General features: G+C 40.2%; 1 protein-coding gene across 2 annotated transcripts; it reads left to right on the plus strand.

Moving 5' to 3' along the window:
- mpp1 (membrane palmitoylated protein 1) lies at positions 1–18,826 on the plus strand. 2 transcript variants are annotated; one of them, XM_037688047.1, is made up of 12 exons: positions 1–375; positions 7,630–7,761; positions 7,848–7,926; positions 9,477–9,562; positions 9,641–9,709; positions 15,028–15,224; positions 15,313–15,416; positions 15,505–15,585; positions 15,760–15,840; positions 15,927–16,129; positions 17,935–18,009; positions 18,093–18,826. In XM_037688047.1, the coding sequence occupies exons 1-12, from the start codon at positions 253–255 to the stop codon at positions 18,267–18,269; spliced, it is 1,407 nt and encodes a 468-aa protein (XP_037543975.1). In that variant the 5' UTR covers positions 1–252; the 3' UTR covers positions 18,270–18,826. The 2 variants fall into 2 exon arrangements, with proteins under 2 accessions (XP_037543975.1, XP_037543976.1); XM_037688048.1 differs by having other exon boundaries at positions 7,633–7,761.
- The last annotated feature ends 6,263 nt before the right edge of the window (positions 18,827–25,089 follow it).

The raw sequence follows: 25,089 nt of genomic DNA on the forward strand, positions 1-25,089 counted from the left end.
AGCAGACGCTGGAGCCTCATAGCTGAGCACCGCTCGGTCACTTTACGTGTTTACTTGCTTTGTCAGCGGTGTCCCCCCCTCCACTCCTCCTCCGCAGTAGTTAGCAAAACCTTGGACTTTTGTCTCAGACAGAGACTTATCTCATCCTCAGGACTTCTTATCAGCAGTTTCATCAAACCTGCGGTGGACCTTGAACGGGGGCAAGTCGGGTTCACTGTGTTTTTTTTTTTTTTCTTAAGCTAACAGGCGAAGATGACGTTAAAATCCAATAAAAACGAACCTGCGGTCCTACTAGAGCCGGCGAACAGCGTCCGGACAGCCCTCTCCGACCTGTACCTGGAGCATCTCCTTCAAAACAAACCAAAGTCTGACAAGGTAAAAACGTCGCTTTGCTTATTTATTTACTTATTTACCTCCGGACTCTTTTACTTGTGGGGAGGCATCCCACAGTGTTTAAAAAGTCTTCGCTTCCAGGAAGTAGACCGAGCCGGGTTGTTCTGTTTTGTAGCTCTCAAGTTTTCTCATCAGCTGAGCGGGATCAGGTCTGTGACATGAATCCTCTGTCAGCTTTTAGCTGCATGCTGACCTGACAGTTTCACTTCTTCTTGTCTGAGACTTTTGACAACTTAAGGGAAACTTAACAAATCACATGAAAGAAGCTGTATCATCGCAGCCAATTTTTTTTTAACTCAGGCAGAAGATGGAGCAGCTAAATGTTTGGCACATGCAACATGAGTTGTGATAATGGTCGTTAATGGGTGTTGTGTAACTCTTTCTGCAGCCTGACTGCATCACTTGGGGCTTTTTCCCACCAGAATGCAGGAAGTTCTGATGAAGGCAGTGATTTACAGCTGAAGGATTGAAGCAGTGTCAGAATATGGGAGATGTCAGCAGAGAGATAAAGGAGGGAAATGATAGAAAAGAGAGGAAACTTCTTTCCTGTATCAGCACTTTGTAGTTCCAATCACTCTTTTCTGCTTTGTTTCTATCTGACAGTAGGAACTGGTGTCTGATTAAACGTCCAGTTTGAGTAATAACACACCCTGTTTTGTTCTGTTTGGAGTCAAAATGTGTTTTTCTGCTCTGGAAGCCACTAACGCTTCCTTCTGACACCCGTGACCTGTTAAAACCAGACCAACTTTGTGCTTTAAGCACAGTCACGGCTTCAGCTGTGAAATCTAAGAAGTGCCTTTTTAATCGGATGTTAAGGCCCAGAATCTGCCTGCTATCTGGGGTCAGAATGATCCTGCAGAAAACTGAGCGTCTCATTTGGTCGTCCGCTCTCCTGATCCTTCCAGCCTGCGTTTGCCTGGAGCAGCTGAAGGGAGGTTTTGTTTTTCTCGTAACGCGTCTCACACAGATAAGATATGGGTTCAGTATCATGTTCTTTCAGGAAATCAATAGGAAAGCACGGGAAAGCACATCCACACCAAAGCTTATGGTTAATATTAGATTTAATAATCAGGCTGAAGCTGCGATTCTGAAATATTACATCAGAGGTGTTTTTCTGTGGTGTTGGGACTTTTTTTATTGGGAGGTGACGCGCTGAAGAATCAAATACAGCTCAAGTTTAAGATGAGACGTCTTCCCGAACTACGTTTTTCTCCAAGTGTTTGTTTATCCAGTTTTCCAAATCTGGGTTTGTGAAAGAACGTGTTTGATCACATTGGTTATCTGTCGTTGGAATGCAGTAAAGCCTGATGGTTGTATTTTTATTTTTTTTGAGAATTGACCTCACCCATGATGAGGCAGCATCTCACAGGACTCTTGACGATGAGTTATAAACACTTAAAGTGAAAATGCTCACACGTCTGCACAATTTGGGCCAGAATAGATTGGAAGCTTTCATATGTACTGACAAACTCATACAACTCAGGGGCTTTAGAGTTACAAAAAATAAAAATAGAAAAGGGTTCAAGGTTGGTTTTAGATGCCTGAGGCAACTTTGAAAAAAAATATGTTCGTCGCCCCGACTTTTTCAAACCAACTCAAAATTTCCAAGCAAGAGCTCGAGACGATTGTAAACCCTCGCAGACTTTTTAGAAACTCCCGGGCCAAAGCCAGCAGTCACAGCCCAGTGAGAACCAGGCTTTATTAATGTTCTGATAGTGCTGGAGCTGTCTGCGCCATCATAAATACTTTTAAATCATGGTTTTTTAGGGCATAGTGATGATGCCTTTGCCTACTTTCTGGTGAGTAATTGTAGAATTAGGAGAATTACATCAGCATTAAACCACATTTATTACGACCGTATTTTCCGGCGTATAAGTCGCATCAGTCGCATCAGTCAAAAAAAGCATCACGAAGAGGAAAAAAACATGTAAGTCGCATTTATTATGCGTTTATTTGATGATCAAAACAGTTTCATTTTGACGTGGTGGCGCAGCACCATCCATCCATCCATCGTGGTCGGAGCCGCTAGCTCTCCAGCGTTCCTCCGCCTGCACCAGCTGAGTGAAGCGAGCGCGCACGTGAGGACCTGCTGTTGCAGTTCTTCGAATTTTAACAAGATTAACACTTAAAACAATTATTTGTTTGCTCGACACTATAGCAAAGGTGTGTCTCAGTTTAACTTTTCCTTAATAAATGCAATTTAATGGTTAAAACGGCTTCATTTCGCCTGGGCGGCGTGGCGCCATCCATCCATCCATCCATCCATCCATCGTGGCTGGAGCTGCGAGCTCTCCAGCGTTCCTCCGCCTGCACCAGCTGAATGAAGCGAGCACGCACGGCTCGCTGTTGTAGTTCTTCGAAATTTAAAGCATCAGTCAAAAATTGCACTGTGATTATGGAAAAAAACATATATAAGTCACTTTGGCATGTAAGTCGCAGGACTGACAAATCTATGTATAAAACTATGACTTATACACTGGAAAATACGGTATTTAATGTTTATTTTGTATTATTGTTAAATGTTTGGTTCACTCGTGCAGCGCTGGAAAAACATTTACAAAAATCAAATTGTACGTATCGATTGGGATATTGTGCTTTGACCTTTGGTAGCAATCCATCAAAAAAAAAATGTTGCTAAAATAAATACAATAAACACACATATGGACAACAATAGGATTTTTAGCAAAACCAGTGAGAAAATTCACCCTATTTGGAGCTCTATGTGACATATTTTAAAAGAGAACCCAGGTTTAAACTTTAAATGCATCAGAAGACATGGACACCTTACCTTGTGCTTCAGATTTTTAATATCTACTGTGTTTTTTAAATATAAAATTATATCTTTAGAGCAGTTTTTGGGTTTATAACGAGTCTGTGTTGGATTGACTGCTCACTGGTTAGAGTGAGTGACATCACAGGTCACATGATTCACTAACTTTTCAACTGTCCAAAATATTTACAAACAAAACTCTTTAATCTTTTTGCAACTTTTGCACTTTTATTAGAGCCCGACCGATATGGAAATTTTGGCTTATCGCCGATACCAATATTGGGAGAGTAAGGCTAATGCTGATAACTGATATAATGTCTGAATTTTTTTAAATCTTTGTTCACCTCCAAGAATGTAAGTAAACAGCTACTTTTAACCTGCTTTAAGTCTTGAAACAGTCTGCCTAACGTACGTTCACATTTTCTAACCTCCACTATTCACTATAACGTCATCAAGTGAGTCACAAAAATATAAATTAAACAAAGAAACGCCCTTCCCTGTTCATAGTTTAAACATTCAGTCACGTATGGTGAAGGCCTAATTAGTGTTCATCGCAGCAGAGTTTAGTTTTCTTTGCAGAAAAGTAAAGATTTCAGACAAACATTTCATTGAGGATGACAAAGATAGCGTTACTGATATATATTTACCTCTATGTTAGATTTATTGTTCTGGATAAAGTTTTACAAGGCAAAAGCCTATGCTAAGTTATCTAGATGTTAACTTGCTAATTTGAGAGGCACGTAGCTAATGACAAGCGGGTTGGAGGATTGAAGAGAATCTATTGTTGTTGATTTGTTTTACAGATCGGTTCAAATAAACTTACCGTGCTCTGTTCAGCAAAATACACTAGTATTGCTCCCTGCTTCCGCTGTAATGAAAGTGAAACTTAAAGTGAATGGCAATGACTTGAAAGTTGTCCTCTTGCGTCCTCTTGTGGATACATTGTACAAATAGGGGCGGCTGTGGCTGAGTGGTTAGAGCAGTCGTCCTCCAATGCGAGAGGTGGGGGTTTGATTCCACCAGCAGTCACATGCCGAAGTGTTCCTGGGCAAGACACTGAGCCCCTCATTGCCTCTGATGTGTGCCTCATCGGTGTACGATCGTGATAAGGCACTGATTAGTCTCTTTAGAATGATTTGTTCAATTAGCTTTGTATAGATCTGGTAGAATTACGCCTTCTGCAAGTAAGGACATGGCTTGCTCTCAATGTTTATATCAGTGCATAACCAGACAATTATCACCAATATGATAGGTCCCCAAACGTCTATATCGGCCTAAAATATCGGCCCTAACAATGCATCGGCCAGGCTCTACTTTTTATACAGTTTATACATCGAAGCAGAGACATTTTTGTCCTTGTTCGCCCAGTGTGTGTGTCTCTCTGCTACTAGCTTAGCAAATTGCTCACACACTCGGTACTCTTCTTTAGCTCTTTTTATCCTCAAACTTGGAAGTGTTGAGTTTCTTTAACTCGTCATATCTCCTCCAGAAAACACTGCAGATTAAAATCTATATGTTGTGGCAACAACAAGTTGTAGGCTCAATTTCTACTTTCTTTTTTCTTGTTTTTTTTGTCTGCCTGTCCGTTAGAGTGCTGCAACAATAACAGCTGGTATTGTGCACTCCTTGCTCTAAATCCAGGGCTTTGGATTGACTAACATTTGGGTTCACGAACGACTCTTTGCCAAGTTTGGAGCAGCTGTTTGACCAGAAATGAACTATCGCCGAGGGGATCTATGAAGCAACAAAGCAACAAGCGATGTTTACGGCTCCCCTCAGAGGATGTAACTTCATCTGTTGGACCTCGGTCCGGGACACTTCTGACGTATTCTGGCACAAGACTGACAAAAATAAAACCTTCCCGTTGTTTTGCTTAAAGACAACTGCCTGACTGTTGTTGTGCCTGCTTCCTGTCACTTCTTTACAAACTGGAAGTGGGGGTTTTCCTGGCTTTTGGAACATATATTACATGCATGCACCAAGCTGCCACAGTGTTCCTGTCCAGCTGAGGGTATTAGAGAGGAGGAGGATTTATTGGTTTATTGTGGGGCTAAAGTTGGAGCACAGATAATGCCCTTTTTGCTGAGGCAGCGCTGATGTGTCATTTTAATGCAGAAACTTTGTGCTGATGTCCACCACAATACCTTAATGATTCATTTCTAAACTTTTTGATATCGTAAGCTCTGCACTTTACTCCCTGGGAGTCGACGAAGCAGAACTTATCTCCTATGCCTTATACTAACTCGGTATTTCCTAGAAGATCTCTCTTGACATGGGATTGTACCACTTCATTGATTTTTTTCATGCAAATTTGTCAAAAATACACAGGACCACAGTACATTTATGTGACTTCCTAAGAATGGCGGATGCTTTTGTGCTCCTGCTTCACCTGACGTTTCTTGTGGTCTCCATGACCACGTGAACCTGGCTGACCAGATGACAGGAGATGCTTAATGAAGCGCTAAAATGCCAAGTTAATGTTCACCGTTGAACACACAGTGAAACTGCAAAGCTGCAAATGAATCACATCTGTTGCCACACACACAGTCACCGCCATTGTTTGAAATATTAATGGGGTGATCTGATTCATCCAGTTTAAAGGTGTACAGTAGTCCCTCACTTATCGCGAGAGCTTACGTTCCAGACGCCACCGCAATAAGTGAAAATCTGCGATGTAGAGACGTTATATTTATTTTAATATATTATATAGTATATTCTAAGGCTTTATAAACACTTCCCACACTCTTGCAATATTCGTCTTAGGTCTCACTTGTAAATGAGTCTTCGAGGTTCAATGTGACTTATCTGTTTAAATAAAGGTTGAGTGAATTAATGAATTAACAATGTTCTAAATGCTCTAAAAGAGCACAGTGGAATAGAGCAGGTAGACTGATGCTATGGTAGAGTTGCATTCAGGCCTAAAAATCCGACCTGGCCCGAGCCTGTAGGCATTTTGTCTGAGCCCGACACAACTCGATAAACTGTAATTACAGGCCCGAACCTGAAAAAATACTTTTTTTTTAATTAAGCTTTTACCGCTTTTGTAAGCAAATCAGTTTGACATGATAGTTTTTAAAATGTATTTCAAAGAAAGGAAGATATAAGATTTCTTGTTTATTAACAATTCACCAAATGAATATTAACATACAAAATGAATAGCCTAAAAATATCAACTCTAAAAATAGGTTATTATACAGATGAACAAAGATATTTTTATTACAAAATTATTTGGAAAATAACAGAACAAAGCTATTTTAATTGAACGCGCTGCTCGCTTTGGTTTTTGTAGCTTCAGATGCTGCAACTTCCTTCACTGTAGATGAGAGCAGGGTGCGGAGCGGGATGCGCACAGCCGATGATCCAGTTATCCATTCGACCGGTCAGTAGTCGTGCGCGACCGATGAGCCGGTTATCCATCAGAAGCTTAACGGAATGTTTTTTTTTTTTAATTTCTTTCAACTGGCCGATCAGCAGACGCGCGCGGCTGATGATCCTGTTGTCCATCTGAAACTTAAGACTTTTTTTTTACTTCTTTCAATCGGCTGGTCGGACCTGAGCGTGTACGTGACACACATCAGCAGGTTTCACTGTGCTGGCTTTGTAGAGTGAATCCTCCCGTTTTTAGTTTTTGTTTAACACTTACCAGCTCCATTATGTCGCTTGTTGTGGGTCAATTGCAAATCCTCAGATGTGTGATAAAAGCAGGGTGGGTGGGGCCACATATGCAATTGTTGCGCAATGAGCCAGTGCTACTCGCTTCACAGTCTGATTAACTACTGCACTCTTCTTTCTTCATCCTCTCAGTGTAGTAAACTTACTGCCTTCTCCTCTACAAGTAGATTAATACAATTTTATATTGTACATTCTTATTTAGTTTTCTTTGTGCTGTATGATTCATAAAACGGTATTAAAATCCCGACCTGGCCTGAATTTCGGGTCGGGCTTGGGCCAGAAATCACAGCTCTATGCTACAGTTACAGAGCCATTCTGCGCAGCCCATGGTGCTGACTGGCCATTGGGAGCACCAGGACATTTCTCAGTGCTCCTGATAGCCAGTAGCAAAAGACAGACACCCCCTCCACACACACACACCTTCTTTTCTCTTTCTGAGGCTGTCACACTTGCCTGTTGTGTCTTTGCTCTGCTGTGACAGACATCCTCATAAAGAGAAAGGAGGGGGGCCCTCACTGATAACTGAGCGGGCCAGGCCACCGGGAAATGTCCTGATGCTCCGGATGGCCAGTCCGCCCCTCAGCACAATGCTCTGGTTGGTCACCTTCCATCAGTCAACCAATCTTGTGTCGTGTACAGTCTTACGTTGAAAACCTGTGAAAGAGTGAGTCTGCGAAAGTCGAACCATGAAGTACCGAGGGAGGGACTACTGTATTTATGAAGTATTCATACTGTAGGGTGCTGGCTCTGTTAGATAAGGTGTATATTTTCATTTAGTGTGTTTTTGTTTCCAGCAGGCAGCCATGCAGACCTACGAGAATAAAGGAGCTGAGCTTTACACCAACGGCTGCGCTGGACACATGAACGGCACCGATCTGACCCGGATGAAAGAAGTAGCCTTTGAGAAGAATCCCTCAGAGCCAATGGTACGCAGTCTGACTCCTCAGGATGTATTATGTCAGATGTGAGCCACTGACCTCCCCTTCTTGTTTTATGTGATGTTTCTCCATAGGGGGTCACTCTGAAACTGAATGACAAGCAGAGGTGCACAGTGGCCAGAATATTGCATGGAGGGATGATCCACAGACACGGTAACTGAAAGCATCCTAGTCGCACTGACTCCCTGGGTCAAGTGAAGGCCTGGGGACCAAATGTGGCCCTTCTTGGAATTTTATTTGGCCCGTGAGGAAAAAAAACCTAAAAGAAGTAGTCAAGTCAAATTTAACTATAAAGCACATTTAAAACAGCAGCTGTTACCAAAGTGTTTAACAATAAGATCAAGGCAGTAATTATAGGAAAAAAAACCAAGATGTAATTAAAAGCATCAAAATAAGAACATAAAAAAACACAAAAAAAAGAAATTAATGAAATAGTAAATCAAATCACTCCCTGGGAGTGGACGAAGCAGAACTCATCTCCTACGCCTTATACTAACTCAATATTACCTAGAAGATCTCACTTGGCGTGGATTTGGATTATATTTGATGACTTTAAACACCCTTTAGCTTCATTCAGCTGTAATAGCGCCCACTTCATTGATTTATTTTTTTCATACAAAATGTCAAAAATACACAGGACCACAGTACATTTATGTGACTTTCTAATAAGGATGGATGCTTTTGTGCTCCTGCTTCACCTGACGTTTCTTGTGTTCTCCTAGACCACATGAACTCGACTGACCAGATGACAGGAGATGCTTAATGAAGCGCTAAAATGCCAATTATTGCCAAATTCATGCCAAAATTAACAGAGACAGCAGTAGAGCTAGAGCTAAACACAATGACTTCAGTTTTCTGATCGTTGAAACTTAAAAAGTTTGAAGCAATCTATGCCTTGATGTCATTATGACATTTTACCAGAGGTGACTTTAGCATGAACTATTTGGTTTTATGGGCAGATAAATCTGACAATCATCAGCATAGCAATGAAACAAAAGACCATGTTTCCTAATGATAGACCCCAAGGGGAGCAGAAACAATGAAAACAGAAGGGTCCAAGAATGGAGCCTTGCGGGACTCCACAGGAAAGAGGCACTAAGTAGGAAGTAGTGACAGAGATAGGCACTCAGGTAAAACCACTTTATTGTAATTGAGTCCAACAGCTCTGGTTTAGACTTTTTTTTTAAGCGAGGTCCTGGGGAAACGTTATAAGCAATCAATATCATATTTGTTTTACATAACTTCATTTAATGCGAGACGAATTCTGCCCAAATTTATGAGCAAAACATTGGTTTGAGTGTCTTCAGTCCCTAAAGTTTTGTAGTTGTTTGCGTAGTTCATGGTTACTTCTTTAAACCTTTATATCTCTGTCAGTTTCACACAACACAGATTTTCCTGCATAAATTGTATAACAAGCCCCAGGCTTTACCTTGAGTGCTACAGCTAGTTGTTGCTGCAACTAACTGCTCTCGCAAGCTACCATGGAAATTTTCAGATTTGAGTTAAGATGGCAACAATCCACTTCAAAGCTCTTAGCTCGTCAGCTCAGTCAAAATAAACTATTTTTTTCCCCCAATTTGAGGCAATTTAAAGAGTTATTTACAGCAGGTAAGATATTGTTTGTTTAAAACCTTTTGTCAGAACCCCACTTGAAAAGATGTGAAGTATAGCTTTAAGAGCAGCAGCTGTCTTTTTCTTCACAGGTTCCATACATGAAGGAGATGAAATAGCAGAAATCAACGGGAAAAGTGTGTCAAATCATTCTGTTGATCAGCTCCAAAAGATTCTGGTCAGTTCAAATTTTGAAGGGGAATAAAAGCTTTTAATTCTGCTTCACATCACTCGGATGATTTTCTGTCATCATCAGAGGGAAACCACCGGAGTCGTCACAATGAAGATCGTCCCCAAGATGCAGAGTCGCTCTCGAGTCTGCGAGGTAAAGTTTGTGTTCTTTAAAGTTTGTTTCTTTTAGCTGCTTCTAACCTGATTTTGTTCGATTCAGAGATGAGTTTGACACTTTCTTCTTCTGTGACTCACTTGTTTGAAATGATTCTGTTCAGGTGAATCTCAGTGACCAACACAGGTGATTATGAAACTAGTCTAAATGAACATTAGACATAGCAGAGCATGAAACACTCACGGCGTGTGTGTGTGTTTCATGCTGCCATCTACTGGCCGCAGCATTTTTCTGTAGCAGCCATTTCTGTGCCAACAAAATGGCTGCTCATAACTGAAAATATCAGGATAAAACAGCTGATCATACAGTGTCCAGTTAATTTATCATGAGCTAATTAAAAGAGATTAAGTTGTTTTTATTCCCTGGACTTTAAACTGTGTCTGCAGCGGCCAGTGATGGTGAATAAATCACTGCTTGTAGTGCATTAGGACTGAACTTAGTCTTATTAGGAAACACTTTGCTGATTTTAACGCTCGGAGAACATCTGGTTGGTGACCCCGCTCGCTCCGTAGTACATCAGTTTTACTCACAGAGTCGTTGCTCTGGTCTTTACTGCTGGAGCGTCATGAGGGAAACCACGGCTGTTCTTCACTCCTACTAACAACCTCATTTACAAATATGTCAGAACACTTTAACATCATTTGTTTTAACCTTATATGTAACAGAATATAGTTGAAATGTTAACATTTTTTATTTCTGCCTTTTATAGTCTGTACATTTAAAAAAAAAAGTTGGATTAGAAAAGTCAGTATTTGTGTAATGATTGTTTTTTTTTTATTGTTCCTTTAAATGTTTACGTTCGTGTTTTTATTTTTCCAGGAGAATTTCATTGAGATTAAAAAGCTCAGTTAAAACCCAAACATGAGCAGCAAAGCTAGTTAGCATTTAAATGAAAAAAATAAAAAAACAACATAAATTCACTTCCTTTTAAATAGGGTGCAAATGTACACAACCAAAAAAAAAATCTGACTGTATAAGATAAAACACTTCCATGTGTGAAAATCTGTTTAATAGAAGCAGCTCCTTCTATTGTAGACTAGACTGAATCGTCAGAGCAGCAAAGATGAAAGTTCTGGGAGTGAAGTGAATACGATAAGTCTAATGACTGTCACAAAAACTGGAAGAGACATTGTGCTGTTTAGTTTTGCCAGAACCCAATAAAACGTTCCAAGAATCCAGACGCATATTTGTGTGCAAGAGACTCGTTGCACTTGGAGCTCAGGTTAGGGAGCACAGTTTGTCACTGCAGCCGGAAAAAATGTTCAAGTTCAATAATATTTGTTACCCTCAAGGGGCAGTTTGTTTCACAGTCAGTAGCACACAAAACATCTGTACTAGACTAGACGTTAAAATAACAGTACATGAAATCATCACTGTTCGTTGAGAAGCCTGATCTCTACAGGGATGAATTAGTTTTCAGTCTGGTCGTTCTACATCTGGGCAGCAGATACCTGCATCCAGATGGAAGGAACCTGAACTCACCATGGAGTGGTGATCAGGATCTGCCAGAATCATCCTGACCTTGTTCACTGATCTCACCTTGTGTAGGTCAGTAAGGTTCTGTAGGGCTATGCCAGCTGTTCTGCTGCACATCCTCACAATCCCCAAGAGTTGGTTCCTGTTTTTGCATGTTAACAATCCAAACCAACAGATGAAGGTAAAAGTTAAGATACTCAATAAAACATTCTCATTAAAGTAGAATCAACATTAAAACCACAGAGGTTCTAATAAAAATAAATTCTCTGGTGGGCCTTCTTACAAAGTGAGTTCACATGGGGGTCAAAGGTCAGTTTGTCATTGAGAACAGTGCAGATATTTATATTGATGCATCACCTGAACAGCTTCACCATTAATGACCGCAGGAGCTGCAGCTGAAGAGACTTTTCTAAATTAAATGTAATGAAATGAGGTCCAGACGAGCAGCTATCTGCTTTGGTTCTGAACTCATTCTTTTGATTGTTTTATAATCTTAAAGCAATTTTTAAAAAAATCATTCATGATGCAGGTCGATTCAGGAAGGAATTAAAACTAGAGGAATGTCATTTCCTGTGAAAATACAGCATGAATGTTTGTTGCCAAATGATTTTTGATGAAACCAAGTTGAAATAGTTTCATCTCTGTATTCTTACTGTGAGTTGAAATTGACCTGCTGACATTTGCTGAAAGCAGGAACTTAAAAGCAGAAAGCAGCAGAAAAAAGCTGAATGGTGTAGAAATGTAGCAGAATAAGCTTAAAATAGGCCCAAAGAGGCTTAATAGATCACAAAAATCTGTAATTTGCAAGAAAAAGAAAAAAAAAAACTGACATGAGCAGAAAAAAGCTAAAATTTGCTAGAAAAAGGTAACTGAAATAGTTGAAAATAGCAGAAAGAGGCTGAAAAAAGCATAAAAAGTTGTAATTTGAAATAAATGGGAAGAAATTAGCAGAAAATACCTAAAAAAAAAAAAAAAAGAAAAACAAGTAGCTGAAAAAGAAAGAAAAGTCGAATTTAGCAGAAGCTCAAAGGAGCATAAAAAGCTGAAATGAGCAGAAAGAAGCTGAAAAAAGCTGAACCAGAACAAAAGCTGAAATGAGCTCTAAAAAAGTTTAAACAGCACGAAGGGTATGAAGGATGTAAAGACAGCTCCATTCATTTTCAAAGAGAAAACCGTGGCCGACAAAGCTTAATGTTTCAAGAAATACAAATTGCACAGACACCAAATGTCAGAGCAGGTATGTCCTGAATGAGCCGAACGTTTTGATACATGGCTGCACTGAGGTGGCTACAGTCCAAAATAGTCACGCATTAAAAACATTTCCTACATTCTTACTTAAATAAACCTCAAAAGAAGCGGCCGAGCTGCTAAAAAGCATCAAGTAATATAAGAATGAAATGATTTCTGAATTCTTTATAAGATGATTTGCAGCATAAACAGAACCACGCCGCTGCTCGGATTTTATAAAACCTGTTGATTTCTTCTGTTTTTTTAAACTTACATTAAAAACGTTTCTGAGCTATAACAGGCTTTCCTCTTATTTCTATGCAAATATAATATTTAAATAATTTACAAACTGTTGCATTCTTTACTAAATGTATTCCTAATATTAATAAATGTGGTTGTTATGGGAAAAACATGATCTGTGACAGTTTTCTAAAGTTTTGCACTTAAATAATTAAAATAATTATCGGTGAGCCGTGTTGGTAAAATGAGTCACAATGAGGCATTTTTCAGTTTGTGGTGATAATTTAATTTTTTTTTTCCATCTCAGAGGTTTTAAAATGATTTATAGTTTGTTGGTTTTTGTTCATTTATCACCTGGCAACAAGGTAGTTTAGTTTAGACAAAAGGATCAGGATTCACGGCCCTACATAAAAGAGGAACACATAAGCTTCACAGTGATGCCAAACATTATACAAAGGGATTTCCCGGCAGAGAAAAATGGGTTTTAAAAGAAACTAGAGAAATTGCATTTCCTGCAAAAATGCAGTGTGAATGATTTTTGCTATTTTTGCTTTTAAATAATTAGTAGTGAAAGGTGCAGCTAAGCTGACCCTGACACCACTACAGCACAAAACAGCTGAAAGAAAGTAGCTGAAAACAATGTTTAAATTTGCACAAGGAAGCTGAAAGAAGCTGAAGCAGAACAAAATGTGAAAGGAGCTGGAAAAGGTTGTAAACAGCTCTAAAGATATGAAGGATGGAAAATGAGCTCAATTCATTTTCTATGAGAAAAAAAGTGGCAGAAAAGGCTAAATGTTTCAAAAAGCTAAAGTTGCATTAATACCAGAAGTCACAGTAGTATTGTCCTGAACGAGCTGAACATTTCGATAAATGATTTGTTGAAAAAACTGTGGGATGAGAATATCCTGATACATGCATGTGGGATGAGAAGTGCGCTGAAAAATGTACAAAAGAGAAATGGATCACAGTAGAGTGAATGCTTCATAAACATTCACACAATGATCAGAGTTAAGACGAAGGATTATTTCTGACAAACCTGTTGGAAAACTTTGACTGAAAAGGCCGATTGTGAACATTAGCTGATATTTTAGTTACCAGGTGATGGTGTTTTTATGGACTTGTTATTTTATGTTCACTGCAGCCTGCGCTCATTTCCACTCATTTTGCCTGCACTGGTCAAATTAATTAAAATGACCAAAATCAGTGCTTGTTTTAAAAGTTATAAAGTTATTTTAAGTTCTGAATGAAACTGTCAGGAACATATCATACTCTGCTTGACTCGTAGGTGAAGTTTACCATTAGTTTTAGCAGAAACGTCTACAGCGTGTGTTTGAAGCCTTAAAGAGGTATTTTGAAGTGCTGTTTTGTGTGAATGTTACAAACATTTATTATCTTACCTGTTGCAGATGGTTCACTGGATAATCTCCCTTAGGAGAGAACAAGCATAGGGATGGTGGCGTGACCAAATGCAGCTAAGAACAAAATGGATTGCACTCATTTCTTAGTGATGCAGACGCCATTTTAGAGATTTACACCGCTGTCAGTTTGGCATTACTCAAATACTCACATAGATTTCTACAATTCTTTGCTAATTCAAATGACAGCATGTGGCTGTAGTACTTTTACTGCATCCTGCAGGCACCTTCAGCAGGTGTTCAATCATATTTCTACCTAAATAACCATGTTATGCAAAATTAGCAACAGTGGAAATATTATATGTTAGCGTCCGCTTAAATGGCTTTGAAATTTTGAAGATCAAACTTTTAAGACAGTAAAATCTCTGTCCCCTTGGATTGTATTGAACTAATAACGATTAGTCTGAGCGGACCCACTTCCACTTCAGGAGCCATCTTAGTTTAATAACCGTACAAAACAATTCTCTCGTATGAATTTATTCACTGTTGGCAGTTTTGTTTATACGTTTTTGTCAAAGTATTAGCATAATAATCACAGAATTAGATGTAAATAACCGTGTAATGAAGCATTAAAGGCCATGACGTGAAATTATGGACATGAAGGTTTAAAAATGGCACAGATCAGTACTAGCTTTTAGCTCATTAACTCTATTTCTCCAAACTGAGATAGCTTACAAAGCCATCTATAGCAGGTAAGATATTAACTGTGTACAACTTTTACACAGAACACTACTTCATAATGGATAAAACATCCCTTCAGCAGGAAAACTGTATTTCCTGCCACATCATTAAGGGTGGTATTTATTCATTTGTGTCATTACTGTAGTTTCTAACGTTCATAAAGTCCTAATTGACACATTTCGTCACTTCCTGTCTCAGCTACAACAAATTATTCTGCCAAACAAATGTTTTGTGTGTGCAATTAATCTTAATGTGCAGACGTACATGAGGGCTCAGTTTGATTACGACCCTACCAAGGACGACCTCATCCCGTGCAAAGAGGTCGGCCTAAAGTTTCAAACCGGAGACATCATCCACATCATCAACAAGCAGGACCCCAACTGGTGGCAGGGCCGGGTGGAGAGCAGCGCCGTCGACTTTGCCGGACTCATTCCCTCCCCCGAGCTCCAAGAATGGTATACGTCATATCTGGTGGTCGACGCTTCAGAGTGAAATATGCACATGGCCACGTGCCGCAGACTTCACATGCGTTTTTCTTTGCAGGAGGGTGGCCAGTAAGAGCAAGGCCAAGGAGGGCACTCAGTCCTGCAGCCCGTTTGGGAAGAAGAAGAAGTGCAAAGACAAATATCTGGCTAAACACAGCTCGAGTGAGTGTTTCCACTGGACCTGTTCTTCCAGCTCCTTCACTCAGTCCATCTCGACGGCAGGCTCATCCTAACGTTAAACTTGTTTCAGTTTTTGACCAGCTGGACGTGATTTCTTATGAAGAAGTTGTGAGACTCCCTGCTTTTAAAAGAAAAACTCTGGTGCTGATAGGTAAGCAGAACCCAGTTATTCTCATCAGTACTTTGAGTATGAGCTCCAACATACTTTGAAGTAGACTTTCTCCATCGGGTTATTTCTGAAATTCATCTTCAAATGACATTAGGGATAATTTATAAATTAAACTCCTTTGAAGTAACTTTATTTTGAAAATTGGGCACTTCTCAGGAGCACCTGGTGTTGGAAGGAGCCACATCAAAAATGCACTGCTGACAAAATACCCGGAGAAGTTTTCATACCCTGCTCCACGTAAGGAAACCTCTAGTGTTTTTCTTCACATGAGAAGAAAAAACTGATGTTCATTTTGTTAATTATTTATTTTTCATTTTGCGTAGACACAACCAGACCCCAACGAAAGGACGAGGAGAACGGACAGGAGTATTATTTCATCCCAAACGAAGACATGACCAAGTGCATCTCGAAAAACGAGCTCCTGGAGTACGGCAGCTTCCAGGGATACATGTTTGGTACCAAGTTTGAGACCATCATTAAGATCCACGATCAAGACAAAGTTGCCGTGCTGGATGTAGAACCACAGGTCAGAATGGACTTAATGTTTGGGACATAAAAATTAGATCTGACTGAATCTTTACTGTTATCCCACTTCAGTATGTGTATAAATTCATCTACACAGTGTGACTCCTCCCCACTTGAATATCTTGCAACAAAAACATTAAGGTTTACTTTCATTCTCTAGAAAAACACTCATCTTGCAAACTACAAACATTCACTATTCAAATCCCTCATCGATGGGGAACATTGACATACTGCTTTTTTTTTTGGATTAAGGGCATTTATTGAACCTTAGTTTTATTTAAGGTCCCAGACACTCTACACTCTCCATAACCTATTAAAATATTGCTGGATTGTGGTAAGTTTAGAAAAGTTATTTCCATGTAAAGGCAATCATGACAATGCCATGTTTTTTCCCATAATATTTTCACATGCACAAAATGCTCCCTTCACCATCACACGCTCTATACACCCATGTCAGGACTCAGCTGTGCACTACAAGATTGTGCTTGTGTGATGCTACCTCCACAGGTTAAGTTGTTTACTATGATCTTGTCACAATCATATTTTTAACAAAGGCATGAGAGCAGCATGGCCAGACCTGCTTCAAATTCTCAATGACCAACTCATCCCAGTGCGAGTGGTCTCCATGTGGTGGCTATTTAGACATTGTTGCCATCGTCCCATGCTCCACCTAGGACCCCCATGATGAAAAACCACAACAACCTTGCTCAACTATTTTGGTCCCATCATACCATATGCAGAGCCCGTTGCATATGCACCTGAAAATTTCATCATGACCCTGCTAAGACCATCTTCTGGTAGATATTTCCACGCTGTGATAGGGTTGTCATCTAGTGTAAAGGGAGGCATAACACTTTAACAGAGATGATAAATGATTATTGCTGTCAAACTTGGAAAGCAAGTACCGGCATATCTGTAAATCTTTGCCATAGCAATAGAAAGGAGTATTAAGTTACCTAAAAACAGATCTAAAAGACAACGTATACAAAGTGGAAAAACATTGGACCCAGAATGGACCCTTGTGGAACCTCTGAAGTGCAGAATAAAAATATTTGCAGATGTTGTATGGAAAAACTCCTTTATGCCAGATGAAACTAATATCAGGACAGAACTGTGCCTTTATTATGAAGCACTTGTTCCAGTTGTGAAGCCAGAGTATTATAATTTGCAGTATCAAAGGCTACAGTCAATCAAAAAGTAATAAACAGCAGATGTCCCAGTAGTTAAAAAGACCTTTTGCCGTTTCTATAGAAATGTAAAGAAGGTAGGTAATTTACTGGTCTTCTTACAGTGACCCACTGTTTTACCAATACATGCAATAAAGATTTGACTTTGGAATAGAAAAACTGGCACATATATCAGGACGAGAAGAGATAATAGGCATCTCATTTTCTATAAGGATTGGGCGCCAGTATATTTGTTCTCAGCATACAGAGGGACGATGTTTTGTACAGCTGGGTATGGATAGGTTGTCATTTCATTTCACATATTTTTACATACTATATACTCAAAATTCCCGTGACCCTTCATGCTCATGTGTGCCGAGGCTCCAGCTCCACACAATCCTGCTCAGGATCAAGCTGTTCTTTGTTCTTTATTTGTTCGAATCTTGGGTAGTTGCAATTCTGTTGTGCTGCTAAAGTTTGTCTAAAGTATTACAAACCTTTGTAAGGGTGCAATACCTCTTTTATACCTGTTGACTATTAACAATAATGTTCCATGTTGTTAGTGTAATATGTCTAAACGCTCATTGTTTTGTTGGAATTTTTAAAGTTTGATTTGACTGAATGACAAACGTTCTTGCAGACCTTGAAACTGGTGCGGACCGCCGATTTTGCTCCTCTGGTGGTGTTCATCGCTCCCACCAACACAGCTCCACAGGTGCTCTATCTTCATCCGTTGTTTTTTAATCTCTTGACACCATGAGCCAACAGCGGCTGACCTTCTTGTTTCTTCTCTCGTAGACGGAAAACCTTCAGATGATCCAGAAAGAGTCCGATGCCATCCTGAGCACATACAGACACTTTTGTGACGTGGTTCTCGTCAACAACGACGTGGATGAGAGCGTTAAAGGGGTGGAGGAGGCCATAGAGCATGCCACATCCACCCCCCAGTGGGTGCCTGTATCATGGGTCTACTGAAGGACCCTTGGCCTCGCTTTTATTCCTTACTGTTTGTTGAAAAGCAGTGCAACATCACTCCTTACACCAAACCTCTGAGTTAGCAACGTCCTCTGTGTTTTCTATTTGGAAGCATTGTTGTCACAGAGATTATTTTGCACTGAATTAGTAAAAATAAGCAATATGTTGATCTCAGAACCTCACCAGGGAAGCTTCACCCGGTTGTTTAGACATTCGTGCTTCGTACTTTCGAGGGGCCGCATGCCTTTTTAAGATTGATGCAAAACAAGACCACGACTGTGAAGGAAATTACCAAATTTGGTCACGTGAAAAAGCTCGGCTCAAGATGATTCGTTTTCTTTAATCACTTCCCATAAGATTCGGAGATTCTTCGCCCATCCTGTCTGTGTAACATCATACAGTGTCCTCTGCACAAAATCTTTCAGACAACCAGTGACAACCTCCTGGCTCTTTGACACTGGATTTGATCAAACCTGTATACCTCAAGGGGTTACCGTAAAGGCACTTTTCAACAACAACAACAACAACAAAAAAACAATAAATGGTCTTAGCTCTGGTGCAAGTGTCTTTACCTGTGTTGTTTTGTTCTCCCTCATAAACTGGTCTGAACAAATTTAGGAGATTTTACTGAGAAGAGAATGTTTTAGATTCATCAATTTTGAGCAGTGACTTTGATTTTTACTGATAAAAGAGAAGTACTATTGGACTTTTCATTGAAGGAATGCATATTGTTCACCAACTTCAAGATTCAAGACTTCAGTGAAACTCTACTCATGTTAAGAAGCATTTAAATCGTACGACATCATGCACATTCCTGCTAGATGTGTTGAGTATATTGGAGATAACTATCAGCTAATACCACTGAATTTGGCTTAGTATCTGTAAAGTTTAGCCATTTTTATGTTGGTCAATGCTGTTAAGCTGTGGCGGCCATCTTGAATTGAGCAGAATTCACATCGAGCTGTAGATGTAGTCCCTGATTAATTTCTATATATATATATATATATAAATATAGATAGATACATATATAGATATATATACATCTATATATATATATATATATATATATATATATATATATATAGATATACATATATATATATATATATAGATATATATATAGATATATATATATATGAGAGATTTATACACATATATATATATATATATATACAAACAAGTGATTCCAATAGTTGGGACACTAAACAAATTGTGAATAAAAACTGAATGCATTGATGTGGAGGTGCCAACATCTAATATTTTATTCAGAATAGAACACAAATCACAGATCAAAAGTTTAAACTGAGAGAATGTATCATTTTAAGGGAAAAATCTGTTGTTTCCAAATTTCATGGTGTCAACAAATCCCAAAAAAGTTGGACAAGTCCATTTTTACCACTGTGTGGCATCCCCCTTTCTTCTTACAACACTCAACAGACGTCTGGGGACAGAGGAGACCAGTTTCTCAAGTTTAGAAATAGGAATGCTCTCCCATTCATGTCTAATACAGACCTCTAACTGTTCAATCGTCTTGGGCCTTCTTTGTCGCACCTTCCTCTTTATGATGCGCCAAATGTTCTCTATAGGTGAAAGATCTGGACTGTAGGCTGGCCATTTCAGTACCCGGATCCTTCTCCTACGTAGCCATGATGTTGTGATTGCTGCAGAATGTGGTCTGGCATTATCGTGTTGAAAAATGCAGGGTCTTCCCTGAAAGAGATGACGTCTAGGTGTGAGCATATGTTGTTCTAGAACCTGAACATAGTTCTCTGCATTAATGGTGCCTTTCCAGACATGCAAGCTGCCCATGCCACAAGCGCTCATGCAACCCCATACCATCAGTGATGCAGGCTTCTGAACGGAACGTTGATAACAACTTGGGGTATCCTTGTCCTCTCTGGTCCGGATGACATGGCATCCCAGTGTTCCATAAAGAACTTCAAATCGTGACTCATCTGACCACAGAACAGTCTTCCATTTTGCCACACTCTATTTTAAATGACCTCTGGCCCAGTGCAAACGTCTGAGCTTGTGGAGCTTGCTTAGAAATGGCTTCCTCTTTGCACTGTAGAGTTTCAGCTGGCAACGGCGGATGGCACGGTGGATTGTGTTCACTGACAATGCTTTCTGGAAGTATTCCTGAGACCATTCTGTTATTTCCTTGACAGTGGCATTCCTGTTTGAGGTGCATTGACGTTTAAGGGCCCAGAGATCACGAGCATCCAGTAGAGTTTTACGGCCTTGACCCTTATGTACAGCGATTGTTCCAGATTCTCTGAATTTTTTGATGATGTTATGCACTGTTGATGATGATAACTTAAAAGTATTTGCTATTTTACGCTGGGTAACACCATTCTGGTATTGCTGCACTATCTTTCTGCGCAACAATGGTGGAATTGGTGATCCTCTTACCATCTTGGGTTCTGAGAGACACTGACACTCTGAGAAGCTCTTTTTATACCCAATCATGTTGTCAATTGACCTAATTAGTGTTAAATGGTCTTCCAGCTTATCGTTATATGCTCAATTTCCTGTTTCCAGCCACTTATTGCTACTTGTCCCAACTTTTTTGGAATTTGTTGACACTGTGAAATTTTGAATCAACATATTTTTCCTGTAAAATGTTACATTTACTCAGATTAAACTTTTGATCTGTCATCTATGTTATATTACGAATAAAATATTGACATTTGCCATCTTCACATCATTGCATTCCGTTTTTATTCGCAATTTGTTTAGTGTCCCAACTTTTTTGGAATACGGTTTGTATATCCGCATACAAAATCAGAAAGCTGAGTGCTTCAGGTGTTTGTGACAGATGAGGGTCAACGTGTCTCATTTCACAAGTCAGCAAATTTGATCTTATTTACCTCAGTGTGAATGTCATCCAACCAGAACTGAAGCTAAAGTAACTTTTTAAATAAGCTTTATTCCTAGCCCCCATGGTGCCTTGCGTGAATCATGGGCACGACTTCCAGCGAGGACCAGAACTGGTGTTTGTTTATGTGAGAACAGTACAAGCTAATTTAGTTTCTCTGAGCATTGTGGATTTCATTTAAATGTAAGAACACAACCTGTCAGATCGCAAACAGGACAATATAATCATTCTGCTGCCTTCTCCGGACGAGAGATGGAGGACGACCTGAACAATGAAAGAGAATGGAAAAAGAAAGAAGAGTAGCGGTCATAGAAACTGGGGATCAGGAAGTGGGAAAGATTAGTGAGGGTGAAGTCCGGAAAGCTCTGAAAAGAATGAAGATGGGGAAGGCAATAGGACCTAGGACCAGTGGAGGTTTGGAAATGTCTTGAAGAGATAGCAGTGATGTTTTTGACTGAAATATTCAATGACATATTTGAGGGTGAGAAAATGTCTGAGGAATGGAGGAGATGTGTACTGGTGCCCATTTTTAGGAACAAGGGTGATATACAGAGTTGTAGCAACTACAGGGGAATTAAGTTGATGAACCACACAATGAAGATCTGGGAGAGAGTTGTGGAAACTGGAGTTGGATGAGAGGTGACCGTGAGCAGCAGTATGGTTTCATGCCCAGAAAAAGCACCACAGATGCCATCTTTGCTTTGAGGATGCTGATGGAGAAGTACAGAGAGGGTCAGAAAGAACTTCATTGTGTTTTTGTGTAGGGATGCACAATATTGGATTTTTGGCCGATATGTTAAAACTCATTTGGCCGATAACCGATGCCGATACCAATATTGTATATATGTTCTTTGAAAGAACACAGCCCTCTTATTTAGGCTTATATGCTACAAAAAATGTGCAACAACTGTAAGAGCTGGTGACATATATTCAGGAACAGCCATATGATATGCATAACACTTTAACTTATATTAAATGGAAAGTGTTAAATGTTATTTATTAGCATTAGTCACCTGCAATGCTGTTTCACTTGTGGAGGCTTGTTCCAGGTTCCTAGCAGCAGTGTGGGATCCTCTGCACTCCTGTGCATGAAGGACAGCCTTTTTAAGTTCCAAGTTTTTGTCTATTCATCGTGCCGTAAGACTAATCATGCTAACGGGGCTAACACGACGTCCAAATGTCTGTGGTAAAACTCACAGAACAAGTCATGCTATCGGCTATTAGCTTCTCAACAACATCGGAAATGACTGCTTGTAACTCGGGTAACGTTACGTCGGAAAAACATCTCTGACTGGGGATGATGTAGCGAGGCTCAACGTAGTCCATAAATTTTCAGAATCAGAAATCCTCACCAACGAAAAATGAAACTTCCATACTGCTGACATTTTGAATTATACTCTCCACCGTGAGGTGCCCATGATATCATTGCGTTGGACTGCCGTTGCAGGCAAAAACAGCACCTTTTATATCAAGTTATTTTAATTGAATGGCCAATGTCCAATATTGAACTTTAGTGCTAATATCGGCCGATACCATGCCGATAATATTGTGCATCCCTATTTTTATGGATTTAGAAAAAGCATATGACATGGTGCCGATGGAGGAAGTGTGGTATTTCATGAGGAAATCTGGAGTGGCAGAGAAGTATGTTAGACTGGTACAGGACATGTATGAGGACAGCAGGACAGTGGTGAGATGTGCTGTAGGAGTGACAGATAGCTTCATGGGGGAAGTGGGAGTGCATCAAGGATCAGCTCTGAGGCCCTTCTTGTTTGCTCTGGTGATGAACTAACTAACAGATGAGGTCAGGCAGGAATCCCTGTGGACTATGATGTTTGCAGATGACATTGTGATCTGTGGTTAGAACAGGGAACAGGTGGAAGAGAACTTGGATAGGTGGAGGTATGCAGTTGAAAGAAGAGGAATGAAAGCCAACCGTAGTCAGACAGAGTACATGTGTGTGAATGAGAGGGAGGCTGGTGGAACAGTGAGGCTACAAGGAGCAGAGGTCACAAAGGTGCAGGACTTCAAATACATAACTTGGGGTCCACTGTCCAGGAAAATGGGAGTGTGGTAAAGAGGTGAAGAAGAGTCCAGGCAGGATGGAGTGGATGGAGAAACGTTTAGGAGTGATTTGTGACAAAAGGTATCAGCAAAGGTCAAAGGAAAAGTTTACAAGACAGTGGTGAGACCAGCTATGTTGTATGATCTGGAGACAGAGACATGGACAAAAAGACAGGAGACAGAACTTGAAGTGGCAGAAATGAAGATGTTGAGGTTCTTCTTAGGAGTGACAAGGATAAATAAGATTAGGAATGAGATCATCAGAGGTACAGCACAGGTTGAATAACTGGAAGAAAAAGTTAGAGAGACCAGACTGAGATGGTTTGGACATGTCCAGAGGAGGGACAGTGGGTATATTGGTAGAAGGATGTTAGAAATGCAGCTGCCAGGAATAAGACAAAGAGGAGATATATGGATACAGTTAGAGAGGACATGGAGGTAGTTGGAGTGAGGACAGAAGAAGCAGAGGACAGAGATGGAGGAGGATGACTTGCTGTGGAGACCCCTGAAGAGGGAAAAGATGAAAGAAGAAGAATAAATAAGTTTTAAAACAAAAAAATATCAAATTTAAAAATACATCCATTTATTATCCCTTGTTCTCTGTCAATATTTCAATTTTTAAATAATGTGTTTCATTATATTTTATTAAATCATCTAAAAAAAGTCCCTTAGTAAATTCCAAACTTACAGCTACCATTCTAATAAATCACGATACTCACAAATACTGTATATACAAACATTTCAGTAGACAAGTCAAGTCAGAATGCTGAACTATTTGTACCTGCAAGCTTTTCAGCATTTGTTCTGTCCCATTTATGTATTTTTATTTATTTTTGTTGTACTTTCCACTTCAAGATCAAGGATTATTGAAAAAACATCCGTAAACTTTTTATTTTTATGTAACCTTTACTTATACAGGTAGTCTCATTGAGCCACGAGAACTCATTTTCAAGAGAGACCTGTTTAGGGAGCAGATGGTGGGGGTTAAGGGCCTTGCACGGGGGGCCCAGAGTGGGGCGAATGAGAGGGGGGGCAGGTGTGGGTGTTCCACCTAAATGTGGGTGGAAAAGTAAAGTGCTTCGAGAGACTGGTTCTCCAGCACATCAAGGACTATCTCCCTCTGAACTTTGACCCCTGCCGGTTTGCATATTGCACCAACAGGTCCACAGGATGCTATTGCAGTAGCTCTCCACACCGCGATGAGCCGCCTGGAACAACAGCACAGCTACGTTTGAATGCTCTTTGTGGATTACAGCTCGGCCTTTAATACAATCATTCCGGACATTCTTTTAAATATATTGGACAATCTCGGCCTCCCCCCACTCACATGTGCTTGGATAAAAGACTTCCTAACCAATCGGCCCCAATCTGTAAGACTTGGTCCCCACCTCCGCTCGTACGCTGATCGCTGGCTCCCCACAGGGCTGTGTGCTGAGCCCCCTGCTGTACTGTCTCTACACCCACGACTGCAGCCCGGCCCACAACAACAACCTCATCGTCAAGTTCGCTGATGACACCACAGTGGTCGGACTAATCTCTAAGGGAGATGAGACATATTACAGACAGGAGGTCCTGGAGCTAGCAACCTGGTGCTCAGAGAAAAATCTGGCTCTGAATATCAAAAAAACCAAGGGGGTAATTATTGATTTCAGGAAGCACAGCACCAACCTAGCCCCCCTTCACATCAATGGCGAGTGCGTGGAGAGGGTTCACACTTTCCAATTTCTTGGTGTCCATATCTCTGCTGACCTTAACTGGAAAGAGAACACCACAACGGTCATCAAGAAGGCTCAGCAGAGACTACACTTAAGAGTACTTAAGAAGCACAACCTGAACACCAAATTGCTGTTGACCTTCTACCGATCATCCATCGAGAGC

Source organism: Nematolebias whitei, chromosome 14 (genome assembly GCF_014905685.2).
Source record: "Nematolebias whitei isolate Nwh7 chromosome 14, NemWhi1, whole genome shotgun sequence".
Lineage (NCBI taxonomy): Eukaryota > Metazoa > Chordata > Actinopteri > Cyprinodontiformes > Rivulidae > Nematolebias > Nematolebias whitei.